This window comes from Abramis brama (genome assembly GCF_963993115.1).
Source record: "Abramis brama genome assembly, chromosome: 2".
Taxonomy (NCBI): domain Eukaryota; kingdom Metazoa; phylum Chordata; class Actinopteri; order Cypriniformes; family Leuciscidae; genus Abramis; species Abramis brama.
Window position 1 is genome coordinate 38569236 of NC_139964.1, and position 15510 is coordinate 38584745.

The 15510-nt window shown below is 38.4% G+C and overlaps 1 protein-coding gene across 2 annotated transcripts in view; it reads right to left on the bottom strand.

Annotated features, from left to right (window-relative positions):
- dclk2a (doublecortin-like kinase 2a) overlaps nucleotides 1–12990 on the bottom strand; it is a 51769-nt gene extending 38779 nt beyond the window's left edge. For both annotated transcript variants that reach the window (XR_014603667.1, XM_084094201.1), the window contains exons 1-2: nucleotides 12188–12990; nucleotides 5687–6027 (exon numbers count right to left, since the gene is read on the bottom strand). Coding sequence is in view for 1 of the 2 variants with exons in the window: in XM_084094201.1 (XP_083950327.1) it covers nucleotides 5687–6027; nucleotides 12188–12584 (738 nt within the window). In the remaining variant the exon portion in view is untranslated. The remainder of the gene's footprint in view (nucleotides 1–5686; nucleotides 6028–12187) is intronic.
- Between the last annotated feature and the right edge of the window lie 2520 nt (nucleotides 12991–15510).

The window sequence follows — 15510 nt, forward strand, 5'->3', positions numbered from 1 at the left end:
GGCATCCAGTGGCTATCGTGTTAACATGCATGTTCCCCCTAAATATTCATAATTTACTGTTTGATGAAGGGCTTTCGTTGATTTCAAGGCAATGGCTAATTCTCATGTTCAGATGGTTATTTGACCCTGTTTAAAGTGGTATAGCTTATTTAGGTATGTGGTATTGTTTTATAAGAATTGCAAATATTAAGTTAAATATTAATATTATATTAGTATATAGCAAAATAGCTGATGATGAATACACTGCCATTCAAAAGGACTTTTTTTTTCAAAACTCAATACTTTAATTCAGCAAGGACACATTAAAATTATCAAAAGCGACAGTAGAGACTTAAGATTTATAATGACACAAAAAACTTATATTTCAAATGTTCTTTTGAACTTTCTATTCATCAAATAATCCTGAAAAAAAATCAGCTTCAACAAAACTGAACTAAGCAGCACAACTGTATACAACACTGATAATAAGAAATGTTTCTCAAGCACCAAATTAGCATATCAGAATCATTTCTGAAGGATCATGTGACACTGAAGACTGGAGTAATGGCTGCTGACAATTCAGCTTTGCCATCACAGGAATAAAATGCCTTTAAAAAAAAAAGATTTTTAAGAAATTTTAATTTGTAATAATATTTCACAATATTGCTGTTTTTACTGTATTTTTGATAAAAAGAAATGCCTGGGTGACATTCAAAATCTTACCAACCCCAAACTTTTGAATGGTAGTGTAAGTACATATAGTATACACAAAAAAAAAAAATTGCATCCCAGCCAAAATGACCCTGCCCAATATGGGCCCCTAGGCTCATAGACACTCAAGAGATATCATCAAAACAGTCTAGTGACACAATATCCACTCTGGAGCAGGGGACGTCCTTTTCATGGAGTGTGTCTGCAGCTGTGCATTGAGGACATGCCGCCTCAAACTCTTCACAGTCTTTGTGAGGGCGTACCAACTGTAATCACATATGACATGCAGTGATGCCTTGCTTGAAGCAACCACCAAAAAAGCTCTCAAGTAAACACAGTTATAAAGCAAATTCTGTCTTACAGACATAAATATAGTTACATATACACATTCACAGTCAAATTCTGTCACACAGACATACATATAGTTACATATACACATATGCACACACACACACGCACATACACACCCTGAAAGCAATAAGATGTGTAGTCAGTGTGTGAAAAGCAGCTTAAATGTAAGACAAGTTTCATCTAAGTCAGTCTGCTGGATTTGATCTAGTTGGATGTTTCTTGGAAATTTATATGCATGTCTGCAAATATAAAGTTCCAGTCTCAAGGCTTTAAAGGGTTAGTTCACCCAAAAATTAAAATTCTGTCAGTAATTACTCACCCTCATGTTGTTCCAACCGCGTAAGACCTTCGTTCATCTTCGGAACATAAATTAAGATATTTTTGATGAAATCTGAGTGCTGGATCACTTCTCCATAGGCTGCTAGGTGACCGACACTTGCTGGCCCAGAAAAGTTATTAAAGAGATCGTTAATATAGTCCAAGTGACTACAGTGGCTTAATCTTAAGTATATCAAGCGACGAGAATACTTTTTGTGCGCACAAACAAACAAAAATAACGACTTTATTCCACTATTCATTTCCTTCTCTCTGGGCCTCGTAGTGTTTTTGCGCAGCGCGTCTGTGTTACACGTCATCACGCATCACACACATGACCAGCGTCGGCCAATAGTGAGCCTACGTGGTGACGTGTAACACAGACGCGCAGCGCAAAAACACTACGAGGCCCAGAGAGAAGGAAATGAATAGTGGAATAAAGTTGTTATTTTTGTTTGTTTTTGCGCACAAAAAGTATTCTCGTCGCTTGATATACTTAAGATTGAGCCACTGTAGTCACTTGGACTATATTAACGATCTCTTTAATAACTTTTATGGGCCAGCAAGTTTCGGTCACCTAGCAGCCTATGGAGAAGTGATCAGCTCTCAGATTTCATCAAAAATATCTTAATTTGTGTTCCGAAGATGAACGAAGGTCTTACGCGGTTGGAACAACATGAGGGTGAGTAATTACTGACAGAATTTTCATTTTTGGGTGAACTAACCCTTTAATGTTTTTCTTTCTTATCCCCTATCTCATTCCTCAGTTTTAAAGAGATTCAAAGACGTTAATCTTACTATAAGGCTTAGAAAAGACACACAGTGAGAGTACAACAGAATTGAGCTATGTGTTCGCCTCACCATGATCGCTGAGCTGAGCTGGGCAGCACACAAGAAAATTGACCAATTTATTTACAGTAGGGCGTGTTGTACAAAATTGTACACTTTGGTGTCCCATGACTTTTTAAAACATTTAAGGAACAAATGAGATATATTATGTTACAATATAGTTAAAATGCTAATAAAAATATTCTCTAACATTAACCTAGCAATAAAAAAGGTTGCTGCTTTAAAAAAAAAAAAGACATTTAAAATATTTTTTATTATTTAACTTGTAATAAATGTTCCCTTAATCTATTCATTAGACTAGATCTTGCAATCTAAAACTAAAATTTCCAGTTGTTGGTGTTAAGATTTCATAAATTTTCTCTTCAATAAACATGGGTGTTCCTGAATTGACTTAAAGGCATGGTATCAATGCAGTGCTTTCCCATCATACATTTTTAATGCTTATCAGCGACAAACCATGCTATTTGTGTGTGTGTGCCAGGAGCTACTCCCACTGAGCCACTCACAAACATCAGGATTCCCTGTGCTGCAGGGTAGATAGATGACATGTTCATCCCAATCAAGGACAGCACTAGAGCCTATTATATTAGTGGTAAACTGCCATTAGCTGCTCAATCTCAGCTAAAGTCTATGAATAATGTAGAGCACTTCAAGCTAAAAGCGTAGGGCACTTTTGGCTAAAAGTCCATTTCACAGGTTAAGACTGTCCAACATATGGTCCAATTTAAATGTTGTCTACAAATTAAGACTACTCTTGACATTCTAAACTTTTTAATTCTTTCCCAGACAGCGTTTTCGTTGCTAGCCAGCTTTAGCATTTTCATCAGCATTTTATTAATTAATTATGTATATCATGTATAGACATAAATAAATAAATATAAATTAATTAATTAAATAAATAAGCGTAATAAGCTTCATGGTACCAACAATGCCTGATTGAATTGGTTTGGTTTTGTCAAATTTAAACTAATCCTGTAACCCCGAGTTCGTTCAACTACCATCATGGTATAGGCCCCAGAAGTGATTTAATGGGAGCATGTGAATATTGAAATGAAAAGGGCCAAAAACAGAGCCCTGTGGGATTCCTTGGAACTTTCAGAATTAAATCTATATGTTATGCCTTAAATAACTTGAATGTAACTCTATACCCTTGCTTCAATTTAGTATACGTGGAGTCATGAATATGCAAATTGGTCCCCGCCTCCACTCAATCACACCAGCTCAGAATACCTGATCTACTCTTTCAACTTTACTGTAGTAAACGCTGTACAATGGCAAGTGGAAATACTGGTTTAATTCAGCCATATATGTTTGAACCAGAAACTGAAGAAGAAGAAGTGGAAGAGCGAATTATACAGGCTTGACTACAAGTCAATATATCAGAATGGTAATGCATTTTATGTATTACTCTCTACGTCAGACACATAACGGTAATTGATATGATTAGCCTTTAGCTTGACTATGTTATCAAACAGCTAATAATGTTTTGCTAATGTTACACAAACCATGTTCCATTTGTCTTAAAGCATATTAAAGACACCACATAGACATATAAACAACATTAAATACTTGATTTTCACCATAGGGGGTCTTTAAAAGTCAAAAAACAGTCAAAAATAATGACAATATTTCTTCCACCAATATCACACACCCAGAAACAAAGGAAGAGGTGAGTGACTCAATATCACACAACCAGAAGCAAAGGAAGAGGTGAGAGACTTATTTCAGCTACTTTCTTTGTATTCTTTACTCATCCAAAACCAGCCTAAGACATTACCATAATAATTCTACATTCACTTTTGCCAAGCAATTCTTGGAGGCAGTTTTGCATAATTAAGGCAGATAAAGCCGGGACAGACTTTAAATATGCGCATGAGATCTCTCACTAAATTCCAAAGAGATTCACAGTGGCCGAGAGGCAGCCAGGAGCTCACTACATACAATTCACCACTGCCGAGTCGAATCCCCAACGACATCATCAAGACGCGTCAGCTTTACACATACCCCGCATACCCCAGCTTTTTGAAAGAGAACAGAAGAGGAAAATTCCCATGCCTTCCCATGTCTGCATGAAGATTCTTTAGAATTTCTTTTTGTGTAGAACAATAAGTATTTTTCATTTGCTGAAAATCCACATTTTGGTTTTTAGATACATTGAAAAAGATACATTATATAAAAAGCTTTAAAGGAAGTTTACTGTAGGTGTATAGATAAAAAAAAATTAAAACAGTGGGACACACTGTATTGAATACTGTCTCTGTTGGAAAGACAATGAATGAATGCTCTTTATCCCTGTCATTATCAGAATACATAGTTCAATTGTGCTTTCTACTAGTCCTCGACATTATAATTTGCCAAACACTAGGTACCAATATAATGCGTGTTCCTGCCTAGCTACTTTTTTCCAGATACTCCTGTAAATAACCGAAGTATTTTGATCATTTCTAGTCAAGTAGTTAATATATTTACTAAGATAGAAAGAATATGAATGAATGATGTGAAGCTGCAACAGAATCACATTCATTTACTTGACACTTTGCTGTCCTTAGAATGAACTGCAGATTGGTTTAACCATAACCACATAAATGAAATGAGAATTACTTGTTTTAGTGTCCTAACAACCACAGAGGTGACTAAAGACATGCCCCATCTGGATTCCCTGTCTGGATTGGCTCAAGCACATTCAGAATTAAAAAGGGTTCAGGTGGTCATTGCCATACCCTAATGTATAATTCTGCCCTATCTATATTACAAAGAGCTCACATCATTATTTAGGAGTCCCTTGAGGGTAGCATCACTGAAGGTGATAAAAAGGTTATTAAAGGTGATAAAATGCTAAAGTGTGGCCTAATTTTTTAAGGACAATGCTCTATTGGAGCATCCAAGAAAAAAAAAGAAAAAAAAAGTTGTTTTAGTTTAAAAATGTAAAGCATCACTTGGAATCCAGTGAGTACAGGAAGCTAACACAAAGAAATAGGCATGATTTGTTTAGATTTAATAGGACTGTCTGATCAATGTTAACTTTGATAAGTTAAGAACTATTTGTTAACAAAAAACAACTAATCTCTCAATTCAAAAAACTTTTGGAAAATCATCTCTAGAGAGGACATTTTAAAAATCCCAGATCCACTGGATGAATAAAATGTCAAAAACTGAAGAAAAAAAAAATCATGGCAAACTTATGGGTGCTTGAGGAAAAGTTGTTCCCCATGAGGAGAGGAACTAAAGTTAGCCTCAGACCTTTTTAGCATAGGGATAAAAAGTTATAGCTGTTCAAATTAAAGATGTAGTAATGATACTAGACCAGAGCACAGATAATAGGCTGTTTCCTATGGTTTCCAGACAATGCCAGGGCATAAATAACATTTCAGATTAATTATGTCATTTGAAACCATAGGGATCATTTCAACCCCCATTAGGCTTTAGTTAATATCTTTATTTAAATCATTTTATTAATTGGCTTTTTAGATCTATCACTTACTTGTTTGCCCTCCAGAGTGTAGAGTCTCTTCACAGCCCCAGAGTCCAGTTTAATGGCGTCAGTGATGTCCGTGAGCACCTGCTCAAAGGAGTGAGCCGTCTTCTTATTCAAAAGGACCCGGACGGCCTTGCGCGGTTTGACGCCACTCCTGATGACAGTCACCAGCTTGGGTTTGATGAAGTCTTTGCTCTCTCGTTCTCTCAGCTCGTTCTTTGAAGTGGTAAGAGATGGCATCGAGCGGGACGTCCCAGTCTTCACATTGACTGACCAGTTGGGATTAACGTTCTTAGTGTAGTCCACTTTACGGTAGGGTTCGTTGGAAGCACACACATAGCTTTCTCCTGCCAAAGCAAAAGAGGAGAATGAGATAAATGGAAGTATGTTTACAATTAGATATGGCTTATTTTTTATTTATTTTTAAGTTTTTTATGTTATTTATTTGTCTATGTGGTGTTTTTAATATGCTTTAAGACAAACCGTGAGCAAATTCATAAGTCAACACCATTGCTGAGTATTTTCAAAAAGACAGTCTCAAAAACGCGGTTTGATATTGCGGGTGTTTCTGACTTCACAAAACTACCATGTAACCAATCACGTCAACGTGCGGGCGGGCTTTGGCATATCATTACTATGCTGAGAGTCTCAAGAGAAGCCAGGTTGAGGTTATCCCGGTTCTGTTGAGATGAAAAATCGGGTACATTTAGCAATATAGAGGATATTACTCTGAGACAGAAACATGTTGTCACATTGAGTCACGGGGTATACTTGAGGCAAGGATCTTTCTAGTAATAATAACCGACCATGAACAGAAGAATCTCAGGAATTTAAGGGTATGTTTACACGACAACGGTGTAATAAAATTGGAAACGTTTTTCCTTCGCGTTTTTTGCATACAGACGACAACGTTGTCAAAAACGATCCCCATTCACACGGATCTGCGAAAACGACTAAAACGCTGTGTTTTGCATGCCAGGCCAGTAGTTGGCGATGTCACTTTGTAAAGTAACACTACACGCCTATAGACTAAATACGTAATACGCATGCGCATGACATCACCGTTTTCACAAATTCAAAAACTTGCACCCATTTCAAAAGTTTGCAGTTTCAGGCCCCCAAAACACCATCGTTGTGCAAATGAACAGCGAAAACATAACAAGTTTCCCGGTTTTAGTTGAAAACAGTGCTGTGAAAATGGCCCCTAAATGCATGGGATGATGATCAACTAAACTAGACACAGGTGAGGAAAATAACCAGTAACCAAGTGAAACAAATGAGAACTGTGACAACCAAGGAAACAGGAACTAAATACAGGAACTGAGAATACAGGAACAAAGTAATGAAATGAAAATCAAAATAAGAGTCCTTAAAACAGAATAAACCAAACTAGCCTTGGTACATGCTTCCATGCACCTCAGCACCTGTACAACAATTCGTAAATATAATAACATACTGCCATTATAAACGTACACATCTGAGACTGCAAAGGTTTTTTTTTTTTTTTAAACACACACACACACACACACACACACACGTATCCCATCTGTGACCCCAACTCTGCCTCTCTATAGTTTTCAGCTGTGGTTTTGGACAACGTCCAAGGCACAATATTTTCCTTTTTGAAGGAATTCCAATTTAACTGTTAGCAAGTATGCACTCCCATTTCCACAGCGATACTTCAACACCCAATAGGCCTTATAAATGAATACCACAAGAATGAAACATTATTGCCAAAGAAATGTTGCATAATTATGGAGTTCATTATAGAATTTTTATGAAATTGAACATCAGTTTGTCTGATAGACATTGTGTTAAATACTTAAAGCCCATGAAAGTGTGCATGGCAGCATAAAGGCCATGCCTGTTTACGTGTGATGGCACATCTTGGCACTACAGCAGAGGCAGCTGGTCTGAAAATGGAGCTTTGTCATCCTAAGGAGCACAGTGCTGTCAGGACAAAAGACAGGCCAGTGTATAAAAAGAGGACAAACAATCCTCAAAACCAAACATCCCCTCCTGCTCCCTACCTCAGAGAAAACATGTCCGATTGTCATATTTACAACATATCAGTTATGAAATTTGATGAATTAGCAGGAAAAACACGCATCAAGAGCATGATTAGCAATAGATTAAATTCATAACTCAAGATACGAATCAAAATGATTTTGTGTGATATATTTTGTGTGATGCTATTTTTGCAATTTACTCTGTTAGTTCCGTTGCTTTCCATTTGATTTGGATTGCCATGTTAGTTTGATTAAAGATTATAAGGGCACATGCATTTAAAAATAATAATAATAATAATAATGTGCAAGGATAAATCATTTATAATACTGAAATATTCCATAAAAAAAATAAGAATTGTCCATTTTGATTTGATGGTGACTATTAGGTTGAGGGGTCAAGACAGTGAGAGCAGCCAGCTTATCAAAATAAGAGAATGATCTACAAAATAATAAAGATAGGAAACAAATGTATTAAAAGTTCATATCTAAATAGCTCACCTTGATTTGTGGAATCATTATTAGTATTCTTAGTATGATTTTGCTAAACTTTACTGTAGTATAAGAAAGAAAATGAGAGGATATTCTCAAAGTAAATCATATTTCATAATTTTACTCACCCGACCTTGTGTCTCCAAAGCTTTGTGGTTTTATATCTCCTCTAGTGGAAGTCAGGAAATATTTACCTGTTTTCTGTTCTCATTGCCACTCTCACTGTAATGAATATTGATCCGAGCAGCTTTGTATCGGATTTGAGCTCGCCTAGCTGCACTGTGTGAGTCAGGTTTGCCATTGCTGTTGACATTTACTGAAGCCTATACTGTACGGCTTCAGTAAACATCAACAGCAATGGCAAACTTGACTCACAGAGTGCAGCTAGGCGAGCTCAAATCCGACACAGAAGTATACGTTCAAATCTGCCACCATACACGCAGAACCAAAGAAGTTTGTGCACTCTTTCTTCTTTATCCACTACGGTACACGGTGGGCAGTTGCTGTTCATTCACATTGTATGGAAAGAGCAGTCTGCAAGGCGAGTCTTTTTGGGCGAAACACGCCAATAGAACTATTTCATTATATTGCTTTTTACAAGTAATTTTCAAAATGCAAGCTTTACATAAAATGCTGCTGTGTTTTCTGAGGTTGAATTTTGGATGTTTAACTAAAATAAGCTATGGTTAGGTTTAAGGAAAGGTTTGGGTTTATATTTAGGAAAATAATTATCAGCCTGTAGGCTATGTATTGGTTGTGGAATGAACCGACCGACCGCAACAATTTTTTAAAAATGCATACAGATTGATAAAGCTTTTTCTAAATTTCTAACCCCAAACATTTCCCTAAACCTACCCATAACTTATTAAACCTAACTTTAAAATATTTTGACTTTTTATTTTAAATAACCAAAAGACTGATGCCCATTGGAATGCTGTTAGACAACCAATTAAAGTCAACAGGGATATTTTGTGTACCAGATGCATGTAAAAGGTGATTTCTGCATTTAAAGATCATGTCAAATGAAAGCACGAAACTCGTGGTATATATACACTGTGCCAGGAGATTGAGTTGATTCAAAACAGTTACAAACAGTGAGATAAATACCTTAACAGCACTTGAATTTGAAGTTTATAACCTCAAATATGTTTGAGTCTGGGTTCATTATGATTGAATGTTTAACAATATATTTAAGTTTGAAACAGAAAAAAAAAAGATCAAACAATGGCTAAATACGAATCATCATATGCATACTATGCACACCAAAATGTTGAGCTTCATTGCATAAGCACCTAAAAAATCTGAATTTCATCTAAATCTGAATGGCAAAGTTTACAGCCCTTGGTGAAACTAGTGAGCTTCAAACTGAGAGGAAAAATCATATATATTTCTCATCTTGGCAGCTAAGAGAGGCAACTGAGAACATATGACTCACATAGTGTGAATTAAACATTTGTGACCCTGGATCACAAAACCAGTCACAAGTCGCACGGGTATATTTGTGGCAATAGCCAAAAATACATTGTATGGGTCAAAATGATAAATTTTTCTTTTATGCCAAAAATCATTAGGATATTAAGTAAAGATCATGTTCCATGAAGATATTTAGTAAATTTCCTACCGTAAATATATAAAACATTTATTTTTGTGAATGGATGCAGCACAATTGTGAACATAAATGGACAACTTTAAAGGCGATTTTATCAATGTTTCGATTTTTTTGCACCCTCAGATTCCAGATTTTCAAATAGTTGTATCTCGGCCAAGAACTGTCATATTCTAAAAACCATACATCAATGAAAAGCTTATTCATTCAGGTTTCAGATGATGTATAAATCTCAATTTAAAAAAAATGACCCATGTGACCAAGGACCAAGGGTCACATTTGTTTATTCACATGAGAGTAAGAAGAGATGCGTGATATAACCATACACACTGTATGTCTGTTCGCTTTGATGCATACAAAATATGTCATGTTTAGCGTGTTGTCCAAATTAAAATAAAACCAGAATGTCTAAAACAAAACCCAAAAACCATGCAACAGAAATTCAGATTTTTAAAAGCATTTTCAGTTAAACAAATAATACCTCATACTCATAAATCAAGAATATGGCCAACATTTAGTTCCACCACTGACCCAGAACTACAACCATTCATCCACAACATAAATGTCATTGTTACCACCACTGGATCATAAAATCTCAATTTCACCCAGTTTGCCTCAGAAATAGGAGGGGGGACTCCCAAGGCACTGGGCTTTATTAAGCTGAGAAATTAACAAAAGGCTAATTAATGAAGTAGACTCCAGATGGGGTCACTATTACTGACGGAAAACTGACTCAAAATCAGATGGCAGCTATTTGACAAACTATGTGTGTGGGAAGACAGAAATATAGTAATATGGATGTCATTTACATGAGCCTCAGGTGTGGACTGGAACAGACACAAGGGTTATGAACCCTCCATCACCCTCCCATAACCAGTCCTACCTTGATGTCCAGATGGGACCCTGAAAGTTTGGTTTGCCAGCACAATATGCAGTGTCACTACAAACACTCCAACATACTAGCTGCCTGTTCCTGGCAAGCTTTAGCAAATAGCATTCATAGCTTTGATCATGCATTTGTAAGACTTTACACAAATTTGAAACACAAAAGCGAACTAAGCCAACCCTCAGTCAGCGTGAAGAGATGCTGAGCTCGGCACTTCAAATCCAAAGAACTTGAACAATTGCATCATTGAGCAAACACAGAGCCACATTCTGCGTCACATTCTCACATGCTGAACCAAAGCAGCTGGAATTGTGCTTTTAAACTAATTTAGTAAAATATATACTTACACGGCTTGAATTGTGTGTTTAGAATGACACGATTTTACACATTAAATCTTTTAATTGTGCAATAAATTCTCCATTCATACTATTGTTGAAATACCACAGAGATACAATAAGGCCCAGATATTTGGGTTTGTTTTTATGACAGTCTAGTCTACACATACTATATACAGTAGCATGCCTATATCAAAAAGGAATTCTAAGAGCACATTATTAACATTTAGATAAATAAATACATTCAGTCTTATTGAGTACTGGCTGGCTTGCATTATCAATGTCAGAAAAAAGGCAAAAGGCAAAAAAGGCAATTCTACTCTATTGGTAACTCAATCATGCAGTGCCAAACCTGTATGATTATTATATTTTTTAAATATGTCTTAGTGTTTTGTCTTGTTTTTCTCCACACAGTGAAAGCAGTCAGGAGATCCAATGTTGTTTTGGACCCCATTGACTTTCATTTTATGGATATGATATAAACAATATGGTGTAAACAATATTTATTATTTTGTGTTCAGCAGACGGAAAAACATGGGGGTAAATAAATGACAGAAATTTCATTTTTGGGTGAATCCAAAGATTAACGATTTAAAGTTCAGTCAGGGAAGCAATGGAGCTTAATAATGACTGTAACCTTAAGTGACTTGAGATTTGCTGTAGCTTACTCAATATTCCATTAGCTAATAGAGAATTAAACAGTAATCTTGGTTAAAACTATTTTAACTACCTAACTAACTAGTTCAGGGGATTGGATTTTCCCTATTTATCATGCCTCATGTTTAATTTTAACTCTGAAAATTAGACACAGACTTTATGTATGAACAAGTACAGTGACTGACATTGTGAGATTTTATTTTTGTTTTATTACATTTTATATTATATATCTATATTAACATTAGTCTGTTACCTTTTTATTATTTTTTATGTATTTATTATATGTTTTTTAAACATTGCCTTCGCAATGTGTAGAACAGTCATGCCAGTAGGCTATACTGAAGATCGCAGCATGAGTTGAAAATCCAGTGTGTATGTGCGTGAGAGACTTGTTACCTACACTGTCAACATTGCAAACAATGCATCCTTTTGGGAAGTGGGATCATGCCATTGCCAGTTGTGCTTTATTGGAATTTTAAGTGTCTGTTGTGTCTACATTTGCACCTGCACAATCTTCAACCTCACCTTCTAGTAACTCGTCCATGCTGGTTATCTTCTTTCCCCCTTCTATAGCATAGATGCTCCGGACTCCCTGCGGTAAATTCACATTGTCCGAGAGGGAGCGGGTGAGCTCCATCAGCAGCGCGTCGAAAGACCTGAAGCGGTCACCGGACACCGCGTACACCAAGCCCTTGAAGTACTTATCACCGTTCCGATAGAAGCGAACTTTTTTCGCTTTCTTCTCGGAGGTGAGCGACTGCAGTGTGCGTGTGCGGTAGAAGCTACAGTGCGCGCTGTGAGCGGGACTGGGCACGAGCCCGTTACCCCGCGAGCCGGAGTGAGAACCGCTGCTGCCCCGCGGGGACCGGTGACTCTTCTCGCGCTCCTCGAAATGCTCCCACTCGATGCTTCTGCTGGACATGTTTATTTCCTTAAAGTCAAAGCGCTGGTCCTTGGAAAATGAGCTTGTTTTGTGCTGTTATTTCTGAATATTTGCACCGGTTGTCTTTCGTGTTGTTTCTTCCTTTTTTGGACTTTCAACAATTAAGATGCATTTTCTTTAAGAAATCAGTTAAATCAGCAGTTCTCTTCAACTTTTTATACTGCTAAAGAAGGAAGACTTGTTAAAAAATATATATTACGAGAGATGAATGGTTTTGAAGGTCCCTGTAGTCCACAAATCCAGGAACTGTGTAATTCAAGGACAGACGCTATAGTTGGGGTGAGTCCCGGTCATGATGAGATGAGACGCGCAGATCTGTATGTGCGCATGCTGGACACGCGTGACCGTCCGCTGTTCTCTTCATCCCCTCTACTGGCACTCAATCAGGCCAACACACACCAGACACCTACATGAAAGCCACGGAGGAGAGGACAAGAGCTACTCCTCCTCAGGGTCCTAAAACACCAACCTGTTATTTCTCTACGAACGCAGTTTTTCTTAACCGTGGGTCCCACTAGAGGGCCTCACTTTTCTCAGGGGACAAGATTACTTTAAAGCCATAAAATCAAAATCAACTATTCTTCTTCTTTTTTTTATTTTTATGGAATATTACAATATTTTTTGTAAATGATTTATCCATGCACATCATTTATTCATGTGCCCTCGTAATCTTTATTCAAAATAACATGCTCTCCCATTTCTGATGATGTGTTTACTGGCGCAAGGGCAGGACAACATGTGTCACTAACATGAGAATGTAGCAATAGCAAACGACAACGATCCAATGACCCAATCAATTTCCAATGGACAAAAAGTCACTCGGAAAATTACTGTTTCATGACGACTTTAAAATAATTTTGTATGCATCCATGAATTATTACAATTATTTAAAATTATTTATATTAAATCTAAATCTAAAAGTTATATTTAGTTAATTAAAATGCTAAAAACAATAAAAATCTAGTTGTACAACACATACACTGACTTCATATTTCTCGTTTTAAAGGGGTCATGAATTGAGAAATAACACTTTACTCTTTTGACATGTAAGAGGTCATTGTACTGTAAAAACATTCTGTAGTTAGTTTCAGAACTCAAAACTTCCCTGTTAGTTTTTTAATCCAAGCTCAGAAAACTACTTGTTTGGACTTTTGTCACATTATGACATCATAGTGTGACAAAAGACCGCCTCTGCAGAATGAAATCAACGCCCACTTCTACATCACCACGTTTTTGGCCCTGCCCACTGACACGTTAATGAGAGAAGACAGGATCACTGGACTAAAAATAACAAAATGCAAATGCCCGTCTGTCATTGGCTACAATGCTCATCGATGCTTATTTCATATGCAAAGATGTTAGCCAATCATAGCAGTGGGCTTTTACATTGAGTCTCACAGCAGACACGCCCCTTCCAACGCAGTGTTCAAATCAGAGGGCTAAAATCAGGGTAGAAAATTGCCTTTTATTTCTAAATTGACCATTTTTTATAAAAACTGGGGGAAAAAACACTAACATTATTCACTAAGTGAACCTCAGGAAACGTTATAAAATAATAATAATAAAAAATGCAGTTCATGACCCCTTTATTTTGTCCCCGTATATCCCTATAGGCTATATAAAAAGATAGTTTTTGAAAAATCTGGTATAACAAAATTGTGACAGCGAACACATTTCTCATATTTCACCAGTGGTGTAAAATATTTGGAGTCTCTGGGAGGGGTGCTGGAAAGTGCTCCGACTGGGGACTCCGTCGTTCTACTGGGGGACTTCAACGCCCACGTGGGCAGCGACAGTGACACCTGGAGGGGCGTGATTGGGAGGAACGGCCCCCCTGATCTGAACCCGAGTGGTGTTCTGTTATTGGACTTCTGTGCTAGTTACAGCTTGTCCATAACGAACACCATGTTCAAGCATAAGGGTGTCCATCAGTGCACATGGCACCAGGACACCCTAGGCCGGAGGTCGATGATCGACTTTGTGGTCGTTTCATCTGACCTCCGGCCGTATGTCTTGGACACTCGGGTGAAGAGAGGGGCGGAGCTGTCAACTGATCACCACCTGGTGGTGAGTTGGATCCGATGGCGGGGGAGGAAGCTGGACAGACTCGGCAGACCCAAACGTACTGTGAGGGTCTTTTGGGAACGTTTGGCCGAATCTCCTGTCAGAGAGATCTTCAACTCCCACCTCCGGCAGAGCTTCGACCAGATCCCGAGGGAGTCTGGAGATATTGAGTCCGAGTGGACCATGTTCTCCACCTCCATTGTCAACGCGGCCACTCGGAGCTGTGGCCGTAAGGTCTCCGGTGCCTGTCGAGGCGGCAATCCCCGAACCCGGTGGTGGACACCGGAAGTAAGGGATGCCGTCAAGCTGAAGATGGAGTCCTATCAGGCCTGGCTGGCTTGTGGGACTCCTGAGGCAGCTGATGGGTACCGACGGGCCAAGCGGACTGCAGCCCGGGTGGTTGTGGAGGCAAAAACTCGGGCCTGGGAGGAGTTCGGTGAGGCCATGGAGAAGGACTATCGGTCGGCCTCGAAGAGATTCTGGCAAACCGTCCGGCGCCTCAGGAGGGGGAAGCAGTGCCCTACCAACGCTGTTTACAGTGGAGGTGGGCAGCTGTTGACCTCGACTGGGGATATCACCGGACGGTGGAAGGAATACTTCGAGGATCTCCTCAATCCTGCCGTCACGTCTTCCATTGAGGAAGCAGAGGCTGAGGGCTCGGAGGCGGACTCGTCCATCACCCAAGCTGAAGTCACCGAGGTAGTCAAGAAACTCCTCGGTGGCAAGGCACCGGGGGTGGATGAGATCCGCCCTGAGTACCTCAAGTCTCTGGATGTTGTGGGGCTGTCTTGGCTGACACGCCTCTGCATCATCGCGTGACGGTCGGGGACAGTGCCTTTGG